Raw genomic sequence first — 27,152 nt, 5'->3', positions numbered from 1 at the left:
AAAATGGGGAATGGAGAAATTACTTGAATACATGCTTTGCTAAGTGGTGGCATATACCTTTAATCCCAACTCTTGAAGGACAAGCAGGCAGATTTCTGTGAGCTCAAGGCCAGCCTGGTCTACAGAGCTAGTTCCAGGACAGCTGGGGCTACACAGAAAAACCCTGTCTCAAAAACTCAAAATGGGGGTGGGGAGGGAGGCAGCTAACAACTGCTTGTGATGCAGATCAAGGGGATCCGACACCTCCGACCTCCACAGGTACTTTAACTTGTATACATACCTACACACAGGTAAATACAAGTTCACATAATGCAGTGTTTTGTGTGTGTGTGTACTTGCTGTGCAATCATGAGGACCAGAGTTTAAATCTCATAAGCCCGGCTGAGGAGGACAGACAGTGGAGAAACTGCTTCAAACAGGTGGAGAAAGAGGATGCCAGACATTCTCTTCCGATGCAGCACATGAGTTCACACATCTGTACACACATGTATACCCATTCACACTCAGTCTTTTCTAAAGCCATGTTTGCTGCCAGAACTGTCTTCATCCCCATCATTCCTCCCAGACAATTGAGACACTAATGGTCCGACACGTTTTACTTAAACAGCTAAACCAGATCTGGAGCAGTGTGAGGGCAGGTGGATAGGAAAGGCTGACTGGGAAAAAGGAAGTGGCCATGGGGAGGGGGAAGACAGGATATTGGTTGGGTCGAGGGTCCTGGAACCCAAAACCAGAAGCCAGGGAAGGCAGCTTGAAGTCAGTGGCAGATCTGTCGGCATGACTGGAAGCACTCACTTGCCAGGCTGGGTTGGTGTGGAAAGTAAAGGTCCTGATGGGAGGGGATACCAGGCTGTCTGGGTCCTGCCATTAGTGGGTTTTGAGCCCTGGGTTCCTGAGGGCTGACAGAGTGAGGAGGAGCTGGGCAACATAGTAGGTGCTCATGGTCACCAGGCGGGCAAAAGGTAAAGAGTAGACAAAGGTGTTCCAAGCCAGCACACCATCTGAGATTGTAAAGAGCACAGCACCCCAGCCAGCACTCCCACCCCAGACACGGGCACGCCACAGCATCGAGTTCAATATCAGCCCATAGGCTGACACGGGCAAGACCATGTCCGGCTCAAGGCGTAGCAGGAGGAAACTGTAGTATGTCAGAGAGGCCAAGGAAGTATACAGCAGCAATCCGGGCTGCAGTGGGGACAGGCCAAAGGCCCAGATGTAGAATAAGTGGGCAACAGAGAAGGCTGCCATGCCTGAGGGAGAGAGGAACAGGAATTCAGTGAGGTAGGGGTGGGACACCAGTGAGACAGGAGTTGGTCTCCTGCTTCTCATGTTGTCTTTGGCCACCACCAGACATAAGAAACAATGTCCCCAAAGCACCAGCTCCCCAAATGGCCACAGCACCATCATGCTCTGCTGATTGCAGCACCTTTTTCTTGCTGGGTCTCCAGTATCCCCTCCCCCCGCCCCCAGGGTGTTCGATCAGTTCCCAAAGCAATGGCAATAACCTCAATGCGCTTTCTCTGTCAGCTGTCAGCCCCAAACTGTGTTCCAGGAAGCCCCATACCCTTGTTTTACCCAGCATCCTACTCTAGCCAAACTGGCCCATTTGGGCAAACTAACTCACAATTACCCCAGGTCCTTCTCACACACCATTTCCATGGACATATCCTTATTCCTGTAATCCTAGCCCTTGAGAAACCTAAGGCAAGAGGATCTAACATATGAAGCCATTCAGATCAGCCTGGACTATACACACGTCTCAAAAATGACCCCCAACAACCTCCACCCACCTCAGCCATGCTACACCTTAAATTTTCTCTACACAACCCCTTCCAACCAGCCTGACCCCCAAGCCCCTGGCTGAACTGTGAGCTACCCTACCACTCAACACTGCCTTTTGGTATCTCAGGGTAACATCCTGGTTCAATCCAGGGGACCCTAGGGAAGGTTCCTTATAATGAAAATCTGTCCCAGCATTGACTCAACTCCACACGAGCCCTAGGTGTGTTGTCATGGGATCCCCTGCTCACCATATAGGAAAGCTTCAGGCCAGATGAGGCAGGCATCTCCCACAGCAGAACATATAAGAGCTCCCTGCAGGAGCCAGGTGTAGCTCCCACCAGGGGCCACAGCCCACAGGAACACAACCAAGCAGAGAATGGGCTGGCACTTGATCAGGGCACTGACCCACGATGGCTGGTCCTCAGGAATCCAAAGGAAGAAGTAGAGGGAGCAGGCAAGGATGAAGGGGACCAGCCACCTGCGGACCTGTGGGTACTTCAGGAGAGGGAAGCTGCTTAGCCTCCCACACTCAGTCCAGACCTGGGGTAGGGGTCACAGCAAGACATGGTAGAAAATGTCTAACTCCAGTACTTAGGAGGTAGAAACAGGGGGCTGTTGAATTTGAAACTGGTCGAGGATACACAGTAAGAACCTATTTTAACACCTGAAACCCACACCACCCTCATGCCAGGACCTAAGTGTGTCCCGGTTGGAGTTTTAGGACTAGGATCTTTAGCCACAGTGATAACCTTTTCATTCATGTCTCCTGCAAGCACAAAACCACCAAAACCCTGGAAGATTAAGAGATCCCCACCAACTCACCAAGCATAAAGTATTACAGGCCCCAGGTCTGCCCATGTTCCCAGACCTGACCCTATCCCCACCTTACGAATTCTCACTTGGTCTGGACAGAGTGTCTCCAGGGGCAGCCCCTCTTTTCTAGCATCCATGTTGAGTCACTTCTCTTTAGGAACCAGTGGCTTCAGAGGGCAGAGGGGAAGCCTTGTGGTTACACATTAACCCAAGTGTCCTGTGGACTCTGGGGCTGATAACAGGGCTCACTAAAGGCCTGTTCTTGTCTGGCACTTGCTGATAAGGTGCCCATCAGGAACCAAGGGTCCCTCCACCCTCCAGCCCCTCCCCAGCACTTAGAAACCTGGCCACCCCTTCGTTATAGGCCAGCAAACGTGAGCTCCCCCCACCCCATTGTAGCTCCCATTGTCTCATGCCCAGCCAATCAGAAGGAACAATTCAAGATTCCACAGAAGGGTATTCCCCACAACCAACCCTGAAGAACAGGAGTCAGGAAGGACTCCAGGAATCCTGCCACAAATGCTGGTTAAGTAAATCCTGTGTCTTGAAGTCATTCAAACGTACTTCCTGGAAAGACACTTTCCCTCCACGGTACACTCACTCACTGTTCTGCAGTCCTCCCACAGAGAAGAGAGGGACCTACTAGGTTCCTCCACCATTCCCTAGGCGCTTCATTCTGAGTCCATTCTCAAGGAAGCTTCCTGTCTCCTAATCTCTCCCACACATTTTTTGGTTTGGGGACAGGATTTCTCTGCCCAGCCCTGGCTGTCCTAGAACTCAAGTCTACAGACCAGGCTGAGCTTGAACTAAGCAGATCCACCTGCTTCTGCCTCGTTGAGTGCACCACCATGTCTGGTGCCTCCTATCCCCTTAATGGAAAGCTCAGCTCCAAGGTCCAGGAACCTCTTGCTCTTTCTAGCGGGTCTGTAAGAGGATAGAGGTAAGGAGGCTGTGCGCTAACGCAGCACAGTCCTACCCTAATCTGTACTTCAGAATAGGGACAAGGAGGCACACATCAGGATGAGAGAGCCCCAAGTGCTAACTCAACAATACCAACAAGTGCCCTTTTTCTGATGTTCCACCTGGTGTATAACCATTCTTTATCTCCCCACACCCACACACACTTACCAGTGTGGTCCTAAGAAAATGTAGCTCTAGGCCATGGAGAGCATGTTCACACAACTCTGAGTCCCAGAACTCAAAGTCCCACACCAGGAATCTTCTGCTGTCTTCCTTTATTTATATTTGCAGTATGAAACACAAGCTCTGCACACATACTTGTACACTCACACCAGCCTGGGGGAGGGAGCTGGGACAAGGCCACTTGGCAGCAGTGCTGGGACCCTCAGAGCATGGGGTACCCAGCAACCCTCATTCTGGGTCTTTGAGGATGTTGCCAGGGAGGCCCTATTCCCCAGGCCAGGGACCAGATGACTGGTCAAAGTGCAAGGTCTGGACAAACACATAGCCACAGGGGCCCGATGCCCTCTGTTATACCCCAAGGTGGTCCTGAGTGAAAGGCTGGGTGTGAGCATGTGCACCAGAGCACAGGTCAGCAGCTTCAAACCCCAGCGCCAGTTCCTAGTGGGAAAGACGGGGAGGTTGTCCTTCAGAGCTGCTGGCCCAGTTCCTGTCCTGGCTTCCTTTCTTACTCCTCCCTCAATATATATATATATATATGTGTGTGTATATATAATATACTTCTCTCTCTCTCTCTCTCTCTCTCTCTCTCTCTCTCTCCCTCTCTCTCTCTCTTTCTCTCTCTCTCTTTCTCTGTGACTCTCTATCTTTATTCTTGGAGACAAAACTCCATAGTTTCTCTTCTCAGTGCAAATGGGGGGGAGGGGTGTTGAAGGGCATCTCCTTGGCACCAGCCTCTTTGGGAGTCCAGAGGAGAGAACGTAGGGTATGGGACAATGAATTAGAGGGCCACCAAAGGACTCATCCTGCCCCACTGAGGAATTCCATAGGAGGACAGAGGATTTGGCCACCACTACCACCAGGCAGCTACCTGGAAATAGAAAGAAACACCTGTGAGGGTCTAGTGAGCTCATTTTGCTGACCCACCCCAAGCTGTTGCCACACTCACTGGGAACCCGATGAAATGGGCTCTCCTGGGGTAGAGCCATTGGGCATCTCAAGGGCCTGGGCACTGTTAGGGGAGAAAGGAAACCTGGAGGTTACTTCATGCCCTACCAGCCTTGCTCTATCCAACCACTGCTTCCCAGAGAGACTAACTCACCTCTGGCTTTGGGGAAGGCCCAAAGGTTCTGGACTCTTTTTCCCCTCCATGGTCTGTGGGGACTGGTGGGCCTTGAAGTCTGGGACAGAGGTAGAGGGGTCTCTGGTTGCACTGTGAGAGAGATCGATTTGACTACTATTAGATATTCCCAGATCCCTGCCTGTCTGAGGCCACCCACCTTTCCAGATGGGGCCTCAGGTGAGGGCAGGGCTAGTCAGCAGAGACCTCAGAACAGAAAAGCCTATAAGCATGCAGACGGGAGAGCATAGTAGGGCTGCAGAGCCACAGGGAAGAAACAAGACTTTATTATGCCCGGCTACTCTCAGTGGTCATCCCCCTGCAGGATATGCTTGTGGAGCTATGCACAGTCCTGCTTCTTGCGGTCCCTGATCCTCTTGGGTAACAAGAGCCCCTCTATGAGCCATTGTCCAAAACATTTAATTACAAAAAGAAATGGCTACAGGGACACAGGAGCTTCAAGGTAGAGCTTAGTGCTGAACACAGCTAGGGACAAGAGCCCGGCACCCACCTCAGCAAGAAGACTGAGCTTCCCCTACCCCACCTCCAGCTGAGATGGGACACCAATGGTCACCTGTCCAAGGAGCTGGGGGCAGAGCGCATCCCATGCAGAGTGGCCTGGACATCTGCAGCACTAACCAAGGCCTGGCAGGGGGCTGTGGGAAGAGAGATGGGTCACCTTTCAGCAAGCTGAGACATGGCTGTGCTGTCGTCACACATGTGGATCTAAGGCAGTTTCCAGGGCCCTTATGGGAAAGGTATGGCTTAGCTCACCCAAGGGCTCTGCTACTTTGCTGCTATCTGTGACTTCCTGAGGCGCTGAGGGGTATGTGGGGTCCTGAGACCTAGAAGGTAAAAGAGGAGCTTGAAAGAATGCCTGTGGTCACCTCCCAAGCCTAAGAGACAGGAGTGCCTTCCAGACCAGATGTCAAAGCAACACCGGCCTGCCCTGCCCTGTCCATTCACACCTGAGCTGTGGGGAATCGTGGGCTGGAGGGCTGGATAGGATCTGGATAGAGGACATGTCTGCCTCCTTGGAAACTGGGAGGCCTGTTGGGGTATCCATAGGCACTGGGTCAAAGGTAGCAGTCCAACTCGGGTCTGTGGCAGAGGTGAGAGAACATGGATAAAAGATGAGCTCAAAATAGTCAGAAGCTCCATGCATACCTGAGCATAAGCCATCCAACACTCACCAGGAGGCTGAGGGCCAGGGCTAGGGAAAGAAGAAGGGCTGGTTCTTCCACAGGCTGCCTGGTCAGCCCCCTCATCCTCCTCATCTTCCTCATCCTCCTCGTCATCCTCACTGTCTGTGCTTCCTCCACTCCTGCCACAAATACCAACTCATTAGGTGGCCATGTCGGGACAGCCTAGGACCACAGAGAACATAACAAAACAAGATGGGGGGAACAAAGGCCCCCAGGGAGGTCCAGGAAGCCAGGAATGTGAGCATGCTGGAGAAGCCACCCAACAAGTGGGTCTGAATCACTTGAGAACTAGACTTAGCTACAACCACAGGAGATGAGGCACCAACTCTCAAGCTGCCCGTCACCAGGTATCATGGAACACGCGGAAGCCTTTCTACCTGTGAGCAGCCACTCACTGTACAGAACAGCTTGATATGCTTAAGAGTTTGGGACTGGAGAAACTGGGCAACTTTCTTAAACCAGCTCTGTGAGGCTTTTGGGGAGCTCGTTAGAATAAAGTAAAGAAAGGAAGACTATAAAAACACAGAAAGCATAAACAGGGTGTGGTGGTGTATGCCTATAATCCCAGCACTCTGGAGGGTCACAGTTCACAGTTATCCTCAGATATACAGCAACTTCATGCAAGCCTGGGCTACATGATAGTGTATCTCAACCAAACAAAAATCTTGAAAACAAAGACAGGGATTTCTTTAAAAACTAATACTAGATGTGCTATACTCGAAAGGCAGCTCTATCAGACCTGGGTACATATGAGAAGGAATCTAATCAAAAAAAAGAACAAACAGCACAAAGACACTAAAAGCACTATTCCCAATGCTGTCATAGCACCAGACTGTGTCCATCAACAGAGCACTACACAAATGTGCTCTATACACAAAAAAGGGCTGAGTTTTATTCAGCCATAAAGCAGGAAGTTAAAAGATAGGAGGGCAGAGGCAAACTCACCGCACACCAGGGGGCTGGCTTGCCTGGGACACTCTCACTGGCTGGCTGCCCTGCCAGCCACCATACTCTCCATCCGACTCTGCTGAGCCTTGGCCCTCCTCCTCCTCTTCTTCCTCATCATCGAACTGCTGGATCCGGTCCTTGTAGCATATCTCAAGCAGGTTGGCATTGGGCTGCGAAGCAGACAGAAGGATGGGCTATACTGCTTGTGAGCCCTCTGCGCCCCACAGCCACGGCAGGCAGCACTCACATTCTCATCGTCAGCACTCAGGGAGAAGGTAATATTGGCAGTCTTGTCAAATGGTGCACTAGAAGAGAAGGAAGACATGAAGTAGGACATAGTTCTCACCTCCTCCCAAAGACGTTCTAACGTCAAACCCAGTGTTCACAGCACTCTAAGGGCATGACAAGGAAGAGAGTAGTCACCGAACATTCCCAGCACATTCCATTGGTTCTCACAATCATCCTGAAGGGCAATGTCCTCATCGCCCCCCTAAACATAAAGCCTCCTGAGCTGGAGAGGCTGCCCATGGTCAAGAACACCTGCTGCCCTTGTCGAGGACCTGGATTCAGTCCCTGGCAACAAGGTGGTTCATGACCACTACCCAATTCCTGGGGATTTTAAGTTCTCTTCTGGCTTCTGAAGGCACTTCGAGCATGTGGTATACATGCATACATACGTTCATATATATAGACAGACAGACAGACAAACTCAAGCACATAATTAAAGTAAATCTTAAAAAAAAAAAGATGCTCAGAAGAGACTCGGGTGACCTGCCCTGCAAAAAGGTCTGTAGGATGCTCTGAACCCTAATCTGTCTATGGAGTAACCTCAGGCAACTCAATTTGCACTTCTTAATCTCCTTTTATCATCTGTAGAATTGAGGAAACAATATACCTCGAAGGGTGTTTTCACTCAGAATTACAACCTACATAATAAAAGTTTATACATGTACATCCATGGTTCCTTACAACAATGTGCCAATCTGTTGTTCAAAGCCACCTTTAAACCCCCTATATAGCAAACCCCACTATAAAGCATTGACAAGACACTCCCTATTCTGACGCCATTGTCTGTGAGGGTCTCTAACTTCACCAGTACCACTGACTGCTAACAGGAAATGCAGGAGGACCAACTACTTCCTATCAGGGTTTGTGGCCATCATCCTCTTCACTGTCCTAGAGGAAAAGAAATGGCCAGGTTTTCTCCTGGAAAATACGTAACACTGAATGTCAAGGAGGCACACGACCCCTGACCTTGAGAAACCTGTACTATGGCATTCAAGTGTTAAATACGGGAACATAAACAACCATTTTTGGAGATTAAACAACAAGAAAACCATGAAGGTGGGATTCCAGTAAGATTTAACTGTCAGGAATGAAGAGATGGCTTATCAGTTAGGAACACTGTTGTTCTTCCAGAGGGCCTGAGTTCAATTCCCAGCATATATATGATAGCCACAACCACCAGTAATGGGTTATGATTCTCTCTTCTAATGTGCATGAGAAAAAATACTCATATACCTAAAATACATAAATAAGAAAAATAATAACAATGATAGTTGTTGTTTTATTACTTTTATTATTTTTTTATCATTATTATCATTATTATTATCATCATCATTATTATTACACACATAACTGCCTGAACTACCCAGAAGGCACTGCCTGTAGGGAGGAGCTCCTCACAGCTGGCACATGACAAGCCATTCACGACCACCTCAAACTGTCGCTTAGCACTGTGCACAGTGTCCAACAATCCCCTGCTGACTCTGTGTCCTCTATCCACCTCTTCAAGTTTCCTTCTGTGAGTATCTCATGTAGTCCATCCAGACTGGCCTTGACCTCACTGTGTAATAAACTTCTAACCCTCCTGGCTCTGCCTCCCAAGTATTGGGATTACAAGAATATGCCACCACATCCAGCTTTTTGCTTTTTCTGAGATGTCTTTCTCCCTGTACACAGTAAAAACACTTTATACACAGATCCACATTGTGAACAAGGGTTGCGGTTACTTCCCAATGACCTGTCTAAAGTTCATAAAATATTCAGTAGCAAGATGGCTCAATGGCACAAATATGCTCCATTGTTAACAACCACTCTACAAGGGAAGTGTCCTTAACTCCCGAAAACAAAAAACTGAGAGGAGCTGAGGCCTTTAGCTAGTGAGTGGAGCAATCCAGCTAAGTACTGTACTATACTGTACTTCAATACCCACTGACTTGTTTACCTCCCCCAGAAGCACTGCACAAGCCCCCCTGCCCCCAGCTGACTTGGTGTCTCCCCAGAAGCATCGTACTACCCCCGACTTGGTATCTCTTTCAGCAGCCCCTCCCCCCAGCTCACCACACTAGCCTCCTACCCCCCACTAACTTGAATCAGCAGCAGACTGAAATCTATCACAGTGCTCCCAGAGATGTTTAGAGTAAGGATCTGACAAGGCTCTCACTCTGACTAGGACTTTGTCCCTTTGGGTGTGTATGGCTGGTAAGCTTGCTCAAAGGGTAGCAGTGGGAATGAAAAACCCAGGAGGCACCCAGATCACCATTAAGTGATAATACAAATGTCCACTCTATGTTCCCCAAGGCCAGTTCCTCCACCCAAATGCAGACAGCCTCAGAATCCAGCAACCTGACAACCATGTCGTACTTTCCTAGAGACATCAAGACTTCATTGAGACCAAGTCATTTCTCACTGAAGTATCATCCTCATCATGAAAAAACGTCATGACCTTCACTGTGGAAGGGAAATGACTACAGACCAGCTCTTAGTCTGGAAGAAGAACACAGAAGGCCACAGCTGGATGACCCAAGCAGCCATGGTGCAGAAACAGATGAACATTCAAGACAAGGCACAAGACACTGCGAGGTTAGACAGCAGTGAGGTCACACAAGCTGTCACAAAGTAGAGCCTTAACTTCATAGGAGGAACACTTACTTCACACTTTCTTCCTGTTCCCCAAATTCTTCATCATTAAAGCCAAAGTGGTCAATAAAGGCTGAGGTCATGCGTTGCATCTGGAAGTCCATGAAGGCCTAAAAGAGGCATGGAGGTCAGGACTGGAAGGCTGCCTTTCCTGTTCTTCCCACCTCCACAAGCCCATGTCTACCTGCTGCAATACAGCCTCCTCAGGGAAGTTGAACTCCTTGAGGCGGTCATCCTCATCATCACTGGAAGAATGCAGGTGGTGAGTGTTTACCTAGGGAAGGATGATGGCGAGCACTCAGGACCTGCTGAAGCCCCCAGACAAGGGCAAGGCAAAGCTATAGGAAGTAGGGGCATGAGACACATCAAGAGGGAGAACAGAAAAAGGTACCAGAACAGGCTCACCAGATCCACTGTGTTCTTCTTGTTGGTCTCAGCCAGGGGTCCTGACACAAATGCTTCCCACCGCTGCTGCTGCTCCTCTGGCAGCTCTGAGCACATGGACAGGAAGTGTGAGGTGGGAGAATGTCAGCTCCCGACCCTACCCCTGCAAGCTGCGGTTCCAGCCCGCTCGTGTCTTACCCTTTAGCAGCTGTCCCAGTTGTTCAGCATTGGGCCCCTGTTCTGCATTCTGCACCACAGCATTGGCCACCCGAGTCAGGTGGCCCATGTAGCCTTTCCTTGGGCCCCCTCCAGACCTAATTAAGAGTAGAGGTCACTGCTGGGTGACAGGCTGGATGCCTGGGCTATCCAAACCCCCAACCCATCCTCCCACTGCCCTATCTGTCCCCACAGGAAGGCTTCAAGTACTGACTGCACACGGTCATTCTCCTCCCAGGATGCCAGAATGCGCTCTATCAGGCGGCAGTGTTGAAGGAGCTGCAAGAGAGCAAAGAGAGTTTAGTTTGGGGATATCTACACTCCCAGAGCTCAGTAGATGGGGAAGAGGCCCCAGGCCTGTGAGCAGAGGAAGCAAGAGAGGAAGTGTCCCAGCTTGCTCTAATTCTGGATTTCTCCTTTTTCCTTGTCTGATACAGGGCTCATGAAGGCTAGCCTCAAACTCTCTATGTATCCTCCCAAGTGCATCACCACCGCTGCTTTGTTATGTTGTGCTGGGACCATGCAGAACTTCATATATGCTAAGTACTAGCTAGCCAAGTGAGCTACATTACAAGCCCTAATTTTGTTTTCTCTGAGAATTATGTAGCCTAAGCTAGACTCAGAAGTTGAGATCCTCTTCTCTAGGTCTAGCCTTAGGGTGTAGGCCACCATACCTAGCATGTGTTTTGACTTCTCACATGGGGTACACACAGCTGTCATCGGCTCAGAGAACTGTCCCTAGTTTCCCCAGTCTCTACGGCCAAGCCATAGCACTCACTGGCCCTCAGTAGGTACCAACTTCTCCTCAGCTGTATAACCCACACCCATCCCAGATACTGATGTCGCCCAACAGACAAGGGTAGAAGTAGGAGACCTCTGAGGTTATAGCCTCAGGCACCAAGTCCCCAGGAGGAGGAGGACAGGAGTCCCAGCTCACATGTTTCACAGCAGGGTTCGGGACAGGTGTGTCAGTGCTGCTGTCTGGAGGGGGCCCGGAACTCAGCATTGCGCTCACACACACCTCCACCTGAGCATGTAGGAAGTTGTTAAACACGTAGTGGAAGAAGAGGTCCTGCAGGAGGGAGGACACAGGCTGACATCAGAAGTGCTCTGCACACATCTCCATTTCCCTAGCCCCTAAACCCATCCCTCGTACCAGTAAGGTGTTGGGCACATCCAGCACCAGAAGCTCCTGTGTCAAGGCAGCGGCATTGGTACTCAGGGCACTGGCCAAGAGCTTGACCACATGTAGCCTTGTGTTACCCAGTGGTGGGGCCAGGCTGCCCCACGTCATCTGCAGAGGCTCCAGCTACAGGAACAAAGAAGGCTTAGCGCACACAGGGTACTTTTCTTTTCCACCCCTACTTCCCTCTAGATCACAACAACCCGTGTCTCCCACCTTGGGAGGCTCAAGCAGGAGCTGATGGAAGCGGTCAAGCCGGGGACGCAGGGCATGCAAGGCACCCATACTAGAGAGGGCATTATCCAGGGCTCCCTGAGCCAGGAGCTCCAACTGCCCATCAACACTGCTAAAGAAGTTGTTCATGGTCACAGAGTCAGACCTGTGAAGGAGAGCAGTATGAAGGCAGAGTGAGCCACAGAGGCCACAAATATGGGCCAGAAGAATACCAAGGCCTTATGAACATCTAGAGCCCTTTAACAGGTCAGAAAGGCAGAGTAGAGGACAAGCCTGCCTGGGAAAGAACCATCTCTCACTAGCCATAGCTCTGAACAAAGGCCATCCAGTCCTCAAGGCTCTGAGGGACTATAGGTACAGGCAAGAGCAATGTGCCACCTCAGGCTGGTACACCTCACCTTGGCCTCCTAGGTTCCAGGAGGGTGAGCAGCACCTGGATCCCACTGACAATGACAGACTGGCACTGCTCTCCCTCAAACATGTTACTGAGGAGCTGCTCGATGGTCTCCTGCCTGGGGAAGAGGAGTCAGAGTCAGAGTCAGAGTCAAGGTCCAGGACAGCTCCCCACCCCAAGCCTCAGAACTGATCCTGCAAACCCACTTCTCCAGGGTGGCCAACAGCTGGTCTGGCTCCGGGCTGTCCTGGCCTTGGATCATCTGCTCCCGGCTTAGGCGGATGATGTCACACAGGGACTGAGATGCATTGGAATGTTGCTGGGAAAGTGGAAACAAGTGAGTTTGCACAAGTTAACATCTGCTCCCAGCCCCTTTCCTGACAGAAAACAGTCTCATGGACACAGGACACATGCTATAAGGAGGAAGCCAGTACCCAATCTTCAAGAAAAAAGACATCCATGTATGCACATGTTGAATAAAAAGCAAAAGCAAAAGCAAAGCTCGCTCGTTCCACCCACACTGGGATATTTACTCATCAGCCATGAAAAGAAATAAGGCATTGACCCATGCTACAATACAAGAGTTTCATGTAGCCCATGCTACCCCCAAACTTTCTAAGAAGCAAAGGAGGAGACTTAATTTCTCACTCTCCTGCCTCAAGTTCCAGAGAACTGAGATTATAGGTGTGAGCCACTATTCCTGGTCTATGTGAGTCCCAGGGCTTCATGAATCCTAAGCAAACACTAAGAAGTGAGCCATACCGTCAGCTCCCCTACCCATCTTTTAAGGCACAAAAGGAATGTAGAACATAATCCGACGACGAGGTTTGGAGATGTCAGCCAGCACTCACATTGTCATCCTTTGATGGGTGAATCTGCTCAATTAGCCGCTGGACAATCTTCTCCTCATTAAGCCACTGAAGAAAGAAAACAGTAAGTTCCTAAACGAAATGCCAGCCCACCCTACTCCACCACCCACCTCCTGAGTAGGCTTCTCACATTGAAAACATCCTGCCGCAGCTGAGGCCGCTCCACACAAGTAAGCAGACGCAACAGAAGATCCATGATGGCTGAGGTGCCAATGTGACGCAGCAAGAGGTCCACAAAGTCATCTTTCTTGCGCAGGAAGGACACAAGCTGGGGACACAGGCTGTGTCATAGTATAGGGTCCTGACACCCATCCTCCCAACTCCTCACCCACATGTTAAGAGTCAGCAGGCACCTGGTCTGTCTTGCGATTGATGAGAATGCCCATGACTTTGCTGAAAAAGCTTGCGAGCAGTGGGTTGAGGCTGTCACCGCTCTGCAGGAAGCCATAGAGTCGGTTCAGGAGGGACTCGTCTGCACCCAAGGCATCGTTGATCTGGGGCACATCAGAGGTCAGGATTTCACAGGCTACACTAGGGTACCTAGGAAGTAAGTGCAGGGTTGATGTGGGTGCAGAGAGAAGGTGGAGGCCCTGCCTTCATCCTCCACACCCAGCATTAGGCTCAGGGGTCCTGTGTCCAGGAAGGGAAACCAAAAGAGAAATAAAAGCTCTCCTCAAGCTTCCTAAGAACCCAATGAGAGGGCAGGAGTTATGGCTCAGTGGCTAAGAGCACTTGTTGCTCCTGCAGAGGACCTGGGATCCAAGGCAACTCATTGTAACTCCAGTCCCAAGGGAACCAATATCCTTATCTGGCCTCCATCAGGAACAAGCACTCATCATCTGGTAACACACAGCCAAAACCCTCGTACACATAAAGTAAATTAAAAAAAATTAAAAATAGCTAGGCACAGTATCAAAGAAGTAGAGGTTCTTTGTGAGTTAAATGCCAGCCTGGTCTATATAGTGAGTTCCAGGACAGCGAGGGCTACATAGAGAAACCTTGTTTCAAAACAAACAAAAACCTTCTGGGGCTCCCACCACAAAATGACATCTAACTTGAACTCAGTCCTAAAACTCAAACATTTCCTGATCCTCCCCTAACACTAACTCCTATTTCCTCTAATGCCATGCCGAGTCCCACACACCGCTCCAGCTCAGGTCTTCTCTCCTCTCCTCAGCGTCCTAGCCCTGGCATTATCTTTCCAACCCTCCAACCTTCGCTCTTGTCCTTGCATCCTTAGGTACCTGACATTCCAGAAGCTTCACTGCTCAGGGATGTCACCCAAGGCCCTAGGAGAGTACAGCTATTCCAAATCTAGCTCAAAACCTGTGGGGCCTGTGCCAAGGGCCCCTAACATCTAGAAAACAGACTCCTTAGACTCCGGACAGAGCCACCCAGAGCCACCAGGGCTGCTTCACTATCAACTCTCTATGCCAAGTCTAGTTCACAGTCCACGAGATGCAGGTTTAGCGAGGGTGGGTGGGTAGAAAGGGAAAAGCAAAGGAGAAGACATCCAGTGGACAAGCTGGAATGACAGACTCTGTCCTCCAGAAGTGCTATCAGAGGCAGCAAGACCAAATAGGCCATAACTTTACAAGCCAATACTGCTTTACTGAGTCCCCACTACAACAGGAAAACTGAGGAGAAACCATCACTTGTCTGGCGCAAGGTTTCTTCATGGGAAAAGAGAACAAGGCAGGGTACAGCATAGTGAACAGGGCAGACACACAGGAGATAGAAATGTAAACCCAGGAAGGATCATGCAGGCACAGCAACTGAGGAAGAACAGCAAGATGGCAACAACTGCTAGGGGCCCAACAGTGTCCCGTCCACTTAGTCCTGCCCCACCCCTGGTGCTGCACCCTATGCCCATGTAGGTGGCATATGCTTCCTTCTCCTGCATACAGAGCCTTCATGCACTGTGATAATATGTGGATCAGGAATGCAGTGAGCCAAAGTCAATCCTGGTAGCATCTTGCTACTCTTGATGAAAGAAAAAACAGCCACTTTTTCTCAAGGGGTTAAATCAATCTCCAGAAAATCATGTTGAACAACAAAACTAGGTAAGAGAGGGACAGACTAGTACCTTCCAAAGCTAAGCGTGGGTTAAGAAGGAGGTAGCATGTTATAAAGGGAACAGAAAGAATCTGTGTGGTGATGCAAGTGTTCAGAATGTTGTGGTTCAGACACATAAGCCTATGCCGGTGACCAAATATCTGCACATATACAAAGGCATGTAAGTCAGTCAGGGGGCCAGCCTCCTTCCAACAAGCACTGAGCAGGTACAGGCATGCATGTCCATGTCACCCATCCAGTTGGGAAGCCAGTGATATATTCTTGGGGTCACTCAGCTACTCCTTATATGGTATGTTACAGTCTACACCACCCTGACAAAATTCTTAACTGATTAAAACATAAGGGAGCTGACTAGAGAGAAGGCCAGGAGCTAAGTATGTTTAAAACTTGCAGAGGACACAGGCTTAGTTCCCAGCACCGACATCAGATGCCTCACAACCTCCTATGTCTCCATCTCCAGGGGATCCAATAGTCACTTGGCTCTTTGGAAACCTAAAGGTATGTAGTACACAGAAGCTGCTGTGCAAACATGAGAAACTGAATTTAGATTCTCAGATTCGGTAGACCTTGTCTCAAAAAATAAGGTGAAGAAACAGTGAGATGGCTCAGCAGGCAAAGACCAAGTCTGAATTTAATCCCCAGAACTTACATGGTGAAAGGAGAAACTGGAGAGACTGATTCTTCCAATTTGTGTCTGAACACACACACACACACACACACACACACACACACACACACACACACACACACACATACATACACACACTAAGTAATACTCAACACAGCCAGTTCAAGGTCAGTCTGAGCTATATGAGACCCTGTCTCAAAAACAACAAAACGTGCACATGCCTTTATTCCAAACACTCTGTGAGTTCAAGGCCAGCCTGATCTACAGAACAAGTTCTAGGACAGCTAAGGCTATACAGAGAAACCCTGTATGGAAAAAAACAAAACAAACAAAAAAAAACAAAAAACAAAACTGAACAAAAACAGAACAAACAAACTAGAAAAAAGGTTAACAATAAAATACAAATGGGAAAATGTGGCTCCCTGTTGAGGTTTGAAGGGTGAGTGAGACTTATCCCCTTATTTGGTCTACCTAGAGAACCGTATCATATAAAACCATAAAAGAACTGAACCATGAAGGGTCTTCACTAGGTGAGCTGTGATCCTATAAATGGCCTGACCCTCCCTGCCTCAGTTCCTTGTCCCCAAAAGTTCAGTCACTGAGTACAGGTGACAGTGAAAAACTCACTTGTAGCGTAGCCGCTCCTCACCACTGGCTGGGGGCTCCTGGGTGACCCAGGCCACCATGGCCTGCAGGTGGGACGGCTGTAGCAGGAAGTCTAGAAGCTTCCGATTGACAACCTTGCACTCCTGCAGCACGTCCTCCTCATCTAGCAGCTCAGGTAGGCTCAGGTCCTCCTTCTCCAGCAGTGTGTCCAGGTGAGAGCTTGTGTGCAGGTCAAACTTCCAAAACATGGCGCCCTGCAAGCATGGGCATAATCAATTTGTCACATACAACTAGCAACCACTTCTAAATGAGGCACAGTAGCAGTAACCAAGCACAAACACCTCCAGACACATATCCTCACAAGTCTGCCCTGCGCAGGGACTCCACAGGTACAACACATAAGCTCTGAACAGTACTCAGTCCTGCTAAGGAACCCAGATCCCACCATCTCAGCTTCCAAGCTACCTCCCCTGAAGTATAAGAAATCACTTTATCACTCTCAGCTTAAGGCCTGGTGAAGTTCTCAGTGTGGACATCCAGGGCCTGCAAGGAAAAACCAAGTGGCATGCAGTGATCTTGGCCCATCCCATAGCCTGTTCCACTGTCCTTTATCTGTGCAAGGATACCATTTAAAATTCTACCTTCAGATTCATTTTATTTGCTGAACAAGTTCAAATGCTCCCATGACCTCTAGTGCACAGCTGCTGCCCATGCTAGCAAATCACCCAAGGCCACTGGTGAAGTGTGGGGTGGTGGCAGCTGGGAGAGAGGAAGTATGCTCTTCTTGAAGCTGTGGCTGTTGCCTGGACACCACACACACAAACACAGCCCAACCATACCATACCCATCACCCCACGTCCAGGCCCAGGAGAGAAGAGGAAAACCTGGGATGGGGGCTCCTAGAACAAGACAGCCACTAAATAGGACCCAAAGAAACCCATGATGATAAACTGTTCAGCATGAGAATAAAGTGAGCTATCGAGCCCTGACTCCAGTAACTAGGTAAGGCCAGAATACCCTGGGTACTAACCAGGTGACAACACTATCTTGAGTCCCTGACCTGCACTAAGGCCTTGTTCCTCTCAACCTGCGCTACCAGTAATGTATTCAACATGCTCTGGGTACATATATCCAAGCCACAACCGTAGACGCTGCCAACATCTCATCACAAAGAATGGGAAGAACTGAGCCCCAGTAAGTTACGAGGTTTCCCAGGACCTCAGGGGCCATCTGACCGAGGACAGCATCTGTGGAACTCTTGCTACAATCTTAATTAAGGCCTGATCACAAGCTCTGCTCTTCAGTTGTCCTCTGATAGCCTAACCACCTGAGACAGAGGTCGGCGCTGCCCCAGGCCACACTGAATAAAGCAAAGACAGAGTAGAGCCAACCAGGAGAGGCTACAGCTTAGTACACAGACAGACCCTCTGTCTACATGGTTTCCCCTTGCACACACCTCTATTATTTCCTAAGACCCTCTCTGATTTGCAACCTGAGTCTGGTCCTAGAGAGACCTCCTCTACCACAGCCAGCCAGCGAGAGCCAGCTGAAGAGATAGTCAACACCGGTGACTCAAGCTGCCCTCAAGCACCACCTGGAAACCGATCCCAATCTTCCAACCCTCTTCATGCTCATTTCTCACTCACACACTGTTCCTTGCTCTTTCCAAAAAATGCTAAGCTTTGGTTCACCTCAGTGATTCTGTTCAAACTGCTATTTTCTTCTCATTCGTTCTCCAGGGTCTCCTTGCACAGGGGCTTTCCCAACCACCTTGGCTGAACCAGGCAGCCCTCCAGCCCTGCCTCTGTCCTCTTACTCTGACCTGTACAGAGATCACTTAGTGCTATCTAGAAAGGTCACCCCTCAGTAACAATGCATTTATTCTAAGTATAAAGACTCCATCCAGGGGCTGGAAATGACTTAGGTTTAGAGCATTTGCTCTTCCAAAAGACTTAGATTCAATTCCTAGCACCCACATGGCAGCTCACAATTGTGACTCCACTTCCTAAGGGCCCAATGCACTTTTCTGAACTCTGCAGGCACTAGGTATACATGTGGTGCACATATGTACATAAAGACCAAACAGCCATACACATAAAACATAAAAATCTAAAAGAAAAAAATTTAAGACTCTTTCAAAATTTTTCTATGCTACTAAGAGTACACAGGATAGCACCTAACACACAACCTCATACTGTAGTTGTAAGTGCTCACAAATATTACCAAAAGACATACATACTGCCAAACCGTGTTGTGACAAGGCTTCAGTCCCTGAGGCAGGAGACTGCCAGTCTGGGATTGATACAGTAAAATCACTCCCAAGCCTAGGTCCCATTCAATCAAGGCCAAAGGGAGGAAGTCTCATAAGGAGGCACAAGGTCACTCAGGGCGGGCTGGGAGGGGACAGTTCCAGGGTCAATGCAGGTGCTGGGGTGTTATCAGCATAAAGAGTTGGGGTGAAGGAACCTAGACTTCACAAGAACCATGTTGTGTGGACCCCTTTTTACTTCCTACCCCACTTAATAGCAAACTCACAAGCCAATCAAGACCTGTCACAAAAACATGCATTGCAAAGAGGACCAGCCCAGAACACTGACAGAAGGGAGGGTGAGACAGACAGGTCTCCTGACCTGGGTATACCTGAGGTGGGAATAATCTCAGGGTCAGCCCCACATCAGTCATGACTCACTGACTTCCTGCTGAAGGCCGCATGGTATAAAGTAACAATAAGTTCAACCTGCTGAACATGGAGCCTCTTTACACAGGAGGCTGTTCGCATGGCAGTGAGATCAGACAGGTCGGGAAGCTGCTGAAGCCAAGGGAAGGAAACCAACACTACAAACTCTGATGAGACCAAGGTTCCAGGACAAATATCCACAGAAAGGAGATTGATTACAAATTCTACAAGAATTTGTAGTAAATGCTTAAGGGGACAGTTTTCTTTTGAGTTAATTTTTTGTTGTCTTAAAACTGACCCAGGCTCAGTGGTCATACCTATAATCAGAGCACTTGAGAGGCTGAGGCAGGAGGATCTAGATGTTTAAAGTCAATTTTGACTACATACTGAGTTCAACACTAACCTCTATTACTTAAGACCTTGTCTCAAATAAAACAAAGTCCAAAACCATGAGTAAAAATAGTATGAAATAAAATTGGCTGTGATGATGCTACACAAAGTGGTAGATATACTCAGACCCACTCACTTGTACTCTTTAAGTGGATAAACTGAATGACAATTAAAGTCAGCGAAACTGTTAATGAAGAAACAAAACTTGCCAGAACTAGTATATTGAGGCCAAACCAGAGCTCACAAAGTGCATGCTGGCCCAGAAGAAGGAAAGCTTATCAAAGCTCTGCTCCAAGAGCTTAAGCAGATTCCCCTTTCCGAATCCCTCACTACGGGCATTCTTGAGATAAGCCTGCATGGTGAGAAAATGGCAGAGGCAGGGCGTATGATCTGAGGAGCTGTAACTGCACAGTCACACTGAAAAGTACCATTGTGGCCCTCTACATCCGGTAAGTAGTCTTAGCTACACTCTGGACATGAGGCAGAGGCCTTCCACAAGAGCACTCTGTGCCCACCTAGGCCTACAACATAACCCTCACTATGGGCTGTCTATCTTACAGCTGAAGGTCAACTTCTGAGCCAGCGTGGTTGGAGAAAGGACTAAACAGACCAACCAGTAAGCTCGAAGAACAGAGAAAGCACAGTAGTGACCATGGGCAGCTTGAGAATTGATAGGGAAACAGGATGCTGTAGGACCAGATGGAGTCATGAGACACCCAGTCAGAAAGCATGAAAGGAAAGGTCCCAGAGTGTAGTGATAGAGGCCTTTCCAGGGTTGCCAGCAGAATGCCATGCAGAGGGAGGGGGGCAGCTTCACTAGTATGTGCTAGTAACACATTGCCCATTTTAATAAAGTGGGGCTTAGGGCTAGTAAGATGGCTAAACAGAAAAAGGCACTTTGCTGCAAAGCCTGAGAACTGGGATTCAAGCCCTGGGACCCAGAGGTGGAAGGAGAAAAATGACTCTTGCAAGTACATAGACACACAGACACAGACACACCACTAAATAAACGAGATAAAGTGAAAAACTATTTGAAGGGGAAAAAAAGCCTCCTTCCACAGTGGGAGACAGGTTAGGGGCAAGACCAAGCCATCATCTGTAGACAATCCCAGGACCGAGCCTTTCAGTATTTTGTCTTTAGAGCAAGATAGAAAAAAAAATTGTCAGTTCCATTTGACAACAGAATCCTATTTTTAAAGGGGGTCCAAAAGAAGAGAAGAACAAAGCTATCAAGAGACAGAATCAGAATCCATGTGACATGCCCTGGTCTTCTGACAAACTCCCTGCTAAGACACCAGGCTAGAGGGCACAGAGTACCACCTCTTAAAACCCTCTATCCCTACTCCAACTACTTACCACCTATCTCAGTGATTACACTGGGCTTCTCCCCCTAAACTGGCTTTCCATAGAACCTAGCTGGAGGCCGCTGGAACAAGTCTAGAGCTAATGGTTAATATGAAGTTCATATGATATGTGGCAGCCTCTCGAGTCCAAAAAACCCAGGAAGGAATGCTGACCTAAGACAGGTACTGATGTAGTAGGGCAAAACTCCTTCTATAGGTTGTCCTGAGACATTTTCAAGCAGGAGCAGGAGACAGTCACTACACCAAAGGTGACAGCACTTAAAACAGAAAAGCAGGAACTCTCAGTGACTTAAACACTTTCCTCAGATCATTCAAATACTTAGCACTGTATACCCCGCCACCCCCACCCTGTGTAGCTTTCAGCAGCTTCAAGAAAACGGAAGTGACAACCACTGGTTTTAGAGACGGTTTGAAAACCAAGACTGGCTGCTAACGGAAGTAAGGGAAATTATAAATGAGAAAGGAAGCCATTAGAAACGAAAGTCACTCTGCCTCTCCTGCCAACTCTAACATCAGTAGCACTAGCTTCTTGTTTTGCTGTGTTGTTCTAAGATCTCTTCAACACTAGCTGTCCCTCTGGAACCTGCCAGCCCTATACCTTCTCCTTCCTTGGCCCAGACAGGACCTCACTGTGGTCCCCATCCTGTCCCCATTGTTGCTGTAGCCCTGGCTGTAACTCCAAAGAAGTAACTACTAGGAAACCCATGACAGGTTCTTTAACTGCCAATCCTTCCATACTTGCCCTAACCACCTGCTGATCCCAACCACCTAGAAATGGGAGACAAGGGCAAAGAGACCTTTGGGAGGGGGCAGTTCCAAGACAACTACCTGACTGCTCAAAGGCTCTAGCATCAGGACAGCCTCTTAAGCTGGCTGGCTGCTCTAGGAGGATAAAGGAGACCAGCAACAGGCATGCTAGCTCCTTAAAAGGCTGGGTGGAGCATGCCTGTTTTTAATGCCATAGCCAGCTCTTGGCCAAATCTGGAAAAGGGGTTTGGGACACTTAATACCAGGGATGAGGAGACAGTTAACAGCAGCCTAACCATCCTCAGCAGGACCCACAGTGTGGCCTTCAGAGCACACCACCACCCTGGCAAAGCAAGCACACAGGGACACATAGAAGGACCTGGTCACAGGGAAAATGAGCTGGGGCTTTCCCATGGCTTAGGAAAGGCCTGAGTGAAATAACAAACAGGTGGGGGAGTGAGGGGGGGCCGGGGAGCCAACCCCTCAGATTCTAGGACCATTCTAGGAGTAATAGAAACTCCGGCCCAACCCCAAAGGAAGAATAATCAGAAAATAACCTAAGGACACTTGGCCAAGAACTGGGACAAAAACAGAAATCATCAGTACTCATCTATGGAGTGACCAAAGGTTTAAGGGAAAAGCAATAGCCTACAGAATAGATGTGAAATAGCCCCCAAAAGAACAAAAGGGAACAAATCTTGCTGGTGCTATAAAGCAAGATCCTATCTCAAGACTAAACTAAACTTTGAAATCTATGTTGTGTGTCCAGACCAGCCTCAAACTCCAAAGCTCAAGTATTCCTCCTGCCTATATTATAGGCACATACCACTGTACCTGACCAGATCTGAAATTTTCTCTCTCCAAGATGAAAACCAAAGACCTAATTCCACTGAGCCTCAGTGTACTCATCTGTAACGAAGCCTTTCCAGGAGAAGGAGTCATAAAACTGATGTGTAAAGGGAAACTCTGGCCTAATGGATGTGTTCCCACTAAGTCAGTACTGGGCAATAACTATTAGCATAGAAGCTAAACCGCTTACCTGTCTTTTGCAGCAAGTCTAATGGCAGAAGTCAACAGCTGAGCCTCAACTGACTGTGCTCAGGATGGGGGCTACGCCTTCTACCTGCCCTACAAGCTCTGAGTCTGACTACCTCCTCCTGAGACAGTCAGACCTCTACACTGACATCACTTCTCCCAGAAGCCTTCCCTAGCAAGCCTCCTTCCAAAGCATCCCATTGATCACTCTATGAGAACATATAAGCTTCAGCTGAGAGGAAAAGGTAGGCCTGTCCAAGCACCTGAAACTTTCTAGAGATGCCACCTAGGATCTAACATACTGCCAAATTCAAAACCAAATGTTTGTTGGGGGTTGGGGATGTAGTTCATTTGCCAGGGTGTATGTCTAGCATGCACAAAATTCCTGAGTTCAAATGCCAGCAGTCAACCACCACTGACATTCTAACACTTGGGAAGTAGAGGCAGGAGTCTCACAAGTTCAAGTCATCCTTGGCTACATAGTGAGTTTGAGACCAAATGGTTTGAACCAGATGAGACTCTGGTTCAAAATAAAAAGTAAAAGTACAAGTAGGAATAAGGGAAACAGAAGCCAGAGAAGAGAAAGTGATCTCTGAAGGTCACTTGGCCAGAGATCCCAAAGTAGAAAAAAAAAAGGGGGGGGGGGTTAGGGGGAAGGAAACAAGGCTGTTTTCCTTCCTTCAATGGAAAAAAGATGCCATATGACCCAACAAAAGCAAACAACCAAAGAGGATGAATGTGAGAAAAATAACAGCTCCTATACCACACAGATGCTCAAGCAAAACAGCAGAGTGGCAGTGTTTCCCTCTATCTTCCCTACGCATCAATGGTGTGAGGGGCTGCTCTGTATATCAGAACATGATTAATAGCATCCCTGGGTGGGATATGGAAAGCATACTTCCTTCTACCTCCTATAGTTTTGACAACTGAAACACTGCCAAATGTTTCCCAGAGGATATACCATACCCAATGAGAATGACTGGAATATAGTACCAAAGATGGTAATCCTAAGAGATACTGACATACTTGCTGTGTGCCTTGCATTCTGTGACAGGCATCTACAAACATTGCACTCAATATCCTGAAACACCCGACACAGACAGGTACAGAACACTCACGTAACTGTTCCAAGGACTCATCACTTGGAAAGGGAAGAGCCAGGCTCTAACTCACAAAAACTCTTGCTCTAAATAATTCCTCATTATCCTAATCCCAAAGCTAGAGGAATAATCACTGAATTTGGGCAAAATGATTTGCATTAGGCAAAGGTTACCAGAGAAATAAACAACAAAAAACCCACAGAAGAAGCATTGTAAGCAGCACAAGTCCAAGTGTATGTGTCAGAACACAGCAAGTGCTCTCATGTGAACTGTCCACATTAGACACAGAATGCATGTGTTCAGAAAGGATGTGCACTGTGTTGTTCAAGTAATCCAGTCCTGGCAACAATGGCCTTGCTTCTGTCAGAACCTCTCCTTTAGGATGAAAGCGGCAGTTTTATAGCCCCCAACCTAGTACCACATTTGACATACAATGCAGCTTCCTTTCCAGAAACATACTGCCTTCCAGGTAGGTGTTAATGGTAATATATGCTCAGTACAGTTGCCCTGTAGAGTGATCAAGACCTTAAATTGGCCTGGTAACATAAACATGTAATCCCAGCTACTTAGAAACTGAGACAAGACTGTTAGTCAATACTCCAGCAGCTCTGCAGAGTTCAAAGCAAACCTAAAAACTTAGTAAGATACTGACAGAACTTCAAAGCAACAGGAGAGGCTCAGGCTGCATGTAGCTCAGTCAGTGGTGAAATGCTTGCTCCATGGCAGAGAAACTGAGGTTGAGCCCTAGCACTACCACAGAAGGGAGGAAAAAGAAGGGACCACTAAACAGGTCACGTAAGGCCCTGGACAACCGCCCCTTGCTTTCTTAACACTTCAACCCACTTTATCCCGGCTCTTTCGAGGTTCCTACCTTCACACATCTGCACGTGCTGTTTCTTCCACCGGGAAAGCACTTCTTCCCACTCTCCATCTGTTACCTCCCACTCAGCCTTCCTCGACAGAAAAGCCACCCATCCGGCCGGTCTCACCAGTCTCTCCCACTCTGATGCCACAGCACCCTGGGTTACCACCAACACAACACACAGTAATTGTGACTGTCCAGCTCTGCCTTTGGCTCCCTGAGTAGACAAAGTATGAGGGACTTCCACTGACCACTCCCTCCTGGACCCAGCAAACAGACCCTGCCCTGAGATGGCCTCATCTCACAGTATACCCAGTAGTGCACCAAACAGTGACTCCTAAGTGCCTCCTTACCACAGGAAGTCAGGGACAGCCAGGCAAGGGACAGCCAAGAAAAAAACCTGTTTAGCTTTGCCTTCCGGAACAGAGGGTGAGAATCAGAAAGGCCACGAGTCCACGAAGGCTGATGTATGAGTGAAAACAGTAGACAGAGAATAGCAGGCAAGAGGAAGGCACCCTAAAGGATAAAGACTACGACTGGGGAGGGGGCTCGACAAGTCCCAAGAGAGCTGAGTTAGATCCCAGTGGGAACAGATGGGGGGGTTGGGGGCTGCGGGAACAAGAGAGTAAGGAAGAACCGAGGAGACTCAGAGTGCACCCAATAAACGAGGAAGATGGGCCGGGAGTGATAGTGAGGTAGACACAGGCCCGGTGACAGGAAATAGACTTGACCACACTGACAAGTGGCTGAAAGACTTGGGGAGTGAAAGGAAAGATACTAAGAGACTCGGGGCACTCAGAGGTATTTGAGGAAAAAAGAAATCGGTTTTAGAAGGCGCACGCCAGCGAAGGCAGCTACTGTGCTCACCTGCGCGGGGGGGCGGCGGCTCCTCGCACTCGGGGCTCATCGGGGCGCCCCCGCCGCCCCACCGCCCGCGGCTCCGACCCTGTTGAGGGGCCGGCTAAGAGAGGCGGGGGCGGTGCCGGGGGGCTCGCGCAGGCGCCTGGGCCGGAGCTCGCGGACCCGCGCAAGCGCCCTCCGGTCACAGGGAATCCCCTGCCTCACCACCGAGCGTCGACGAGTTCGGGGCGTCGCGAGAAAGTACGCGCCCTCGTTCCACCGCAAAGCTCCGTGCAGGACGCGAGGCCTGCGCAGGCGCCTGAAAAGCAGGGGCGACGGGGGAAGTCGCCGCGGGTTACACACACAGACACACACACACACACACACACACACACACACACGCCGGCAGCCGCGCGACAGGAAAAAGAAGCCTCCGCAGCCCCAACGGGTGCAGAGCTGCACCGAGAGTCAACGCCCGTCTCCTGAGCTTCAATGTCGCCCGAAGCGGCTGGTTCTCCCCGGCCCAGCCGTCCACCACAAGGCCTCCGACGCTCGGCTACCTCCGCCACCGTCCCACAATGCCCCGAGCGCGGGAGGACGCAAGAAGACAGGCTCCGCCCTCTCAGGGTCGCTTTCTGTGCGCAGACGCGCGAGAGGCCGCTAGGTCAGCCTGGCGAGGCGCGTGCGCAGTGAGCGCTGGCGCCCAGAACCCGCCCACTCCGGAACTCCGACGCTGTCCGTGCCCGCCGTTGCCACTGTCCTCTCCCTGAATTAACCTAGAGGGCCTACGACGCAGGCGCTGCTGCATCCAGAACCCCGTTTTCCGTGACTACATTCCAAAATCCGCAGAATATTCTATTCTAGTATCTTTCGCCCTGAAAGCTACCTTCGGAAATCCGATTGTTATTCCGACTCCTCCAATCATCTTTGACTCGCTTCAACTCCCAGGAAATCCGTTCCGACTTTTCGTCCTCAAGCGAAGCTGGTTGCTTTTGTTCGCCGGGTTCGTCCGGGACGCCTCTGCCGAGGTTTTCTGGCTGACCTCAGTCCCTACTCAGGCAGGCATTTGCCCAAATGGCGTCTACTGTTGCCAGCTGCTGCACAAAGCCGCCTCTTGTAACAACCGGGAGAAACCCCGTATGCCGGGATTCAGTTACTAAAGGGCCTGTTCTAGCGCTGAGCCTCGGTTTACCCCAATTTTCATCCCTTGCCCTTCGTGCCCATTTTAGAGGTCAGCTGTAAGGACTAGATAAATGCATGTAAGAAACTTTAGTTTTCCTTCTTTAAAACTACAGATTGGAACTTTACGTTTCGGGGACGTTTTATTTGAGTCATGTTTGTGTGTATTCATTCTGTATTTCAAAGGATCTAGTTGTTTTTTCTACCCCTTGATTCTCAAATGGCTTTAAAGGACCTGTTTTCACGGATTAACACCTGTCAGTAATTTTTTCCCCTGTTTTGTCTCTTCTAGGCTATGCTGTTTCTGATTTTTGTTCGATCTTGTATCAACTAGTAGGTTCTGTGTAACAGACCACCTTCACGTTATAAAGTGAACACTAGTTCTGTTCCCTATGTCTCCTTTTTGTTCAGTCAGAGCTCCCACGTTCCATGTTGGTC

The 27,152-nt window shown here is 49.2% G+C and overlaps 2 protein-coding genes across 3 annotated transcripts; both read right to left on the bottom strand.

Annotated features, from left to right (window-relative positions):
* Positions 1–367: 367 nt before the first annotated feature.
* Positions 368–2,732, bottom strand: TMEM86B (transmembrane protein 86B; the record flags this gene model as incomplete). The annotated part of the gene is made up of 3 exons (XM_080941916.1): positions 368–1,250; positions 2,031–2,322; positions 2,682–2,732. 3 exons carry the CDS (start codon positions 2,730–2,732, stop codon positions 868–870), a joined length of 726 nt encoding a protein of 241 aa, XP_080798042.1. The 3' UTR covers positions 368–867.
* A 1,733-nt stretch (positions 2,733–4,465) lies between these two features.
* On the bottom strand, positions 4,466–26,554 carry PPP6R1 (protein phosphatase 6 regulatory subunit 1). 2 transcript variants are annotated; one of them, XM_080941640.1, is made up of 24 exons: positions 26,422–26,554; positions 16,542–16,774; positions 13,564–13,750; positions 13,341–13,478; positions 13,193–13,258; positions 12,548–12,660; positions 12,346–12,459; positions 11,930–12,092; positions 11,687–11,839; positions 11,468–11,602; positions 10,745–10,809; positions 10,513–10,628; positions 10,336–10,421; positions 10,115–10,204; positions 9,943–10,040; positions 7,256–7,313; positions 7,006–7,178; positions 6,049–6,179; positions 5,824–5,956; positions 5,630–5,700; positions 5,430–5,511; positions 4,838–4,948; positions 4,685–4,747; positions 4,466–4,606 (listed from the first exon to the last, which is right to left on the bottom strand). In XM_080941640.1, exons 1-24 carry the CDS (start codon positions 26,458–26,460, stop codon positions 4,603–4,605), a joined length of 2,622 nt encoding a protein of 873 aa, XP_080797766.1. In that variant the 5' UTR covers positions 26,461–26,554; the 3' UTR covers positions 4,466–4,602. The 2 variants fall into 2 exon arrangements, with proteins under 2 accessions (XP_080797766.1, XP_080797767.1); XM_080941641.1 differs by lacking the exon at positions 26,422–26,554 and adding an exon at positions 25,563–26,113.
* Positions 26,555–27,152: the final 598 nt, after the last annotated feature.

The sequence above is a fragment of the Micromys minutus genome, assembly GCF_963924665.1.
Source record: "Micromys minutus genome assembly, chromosome: 30".
Classification (NCBI taxonomy): domain Eukaryota; kingdom Metazoa; phylum Chordata; class Mammalia; order Rodentia; family Muridae; genus Micromys; species Micromys minutus.
This window is presented reverse-complemented; position numbering and strand designations above follow the sequence as displayed.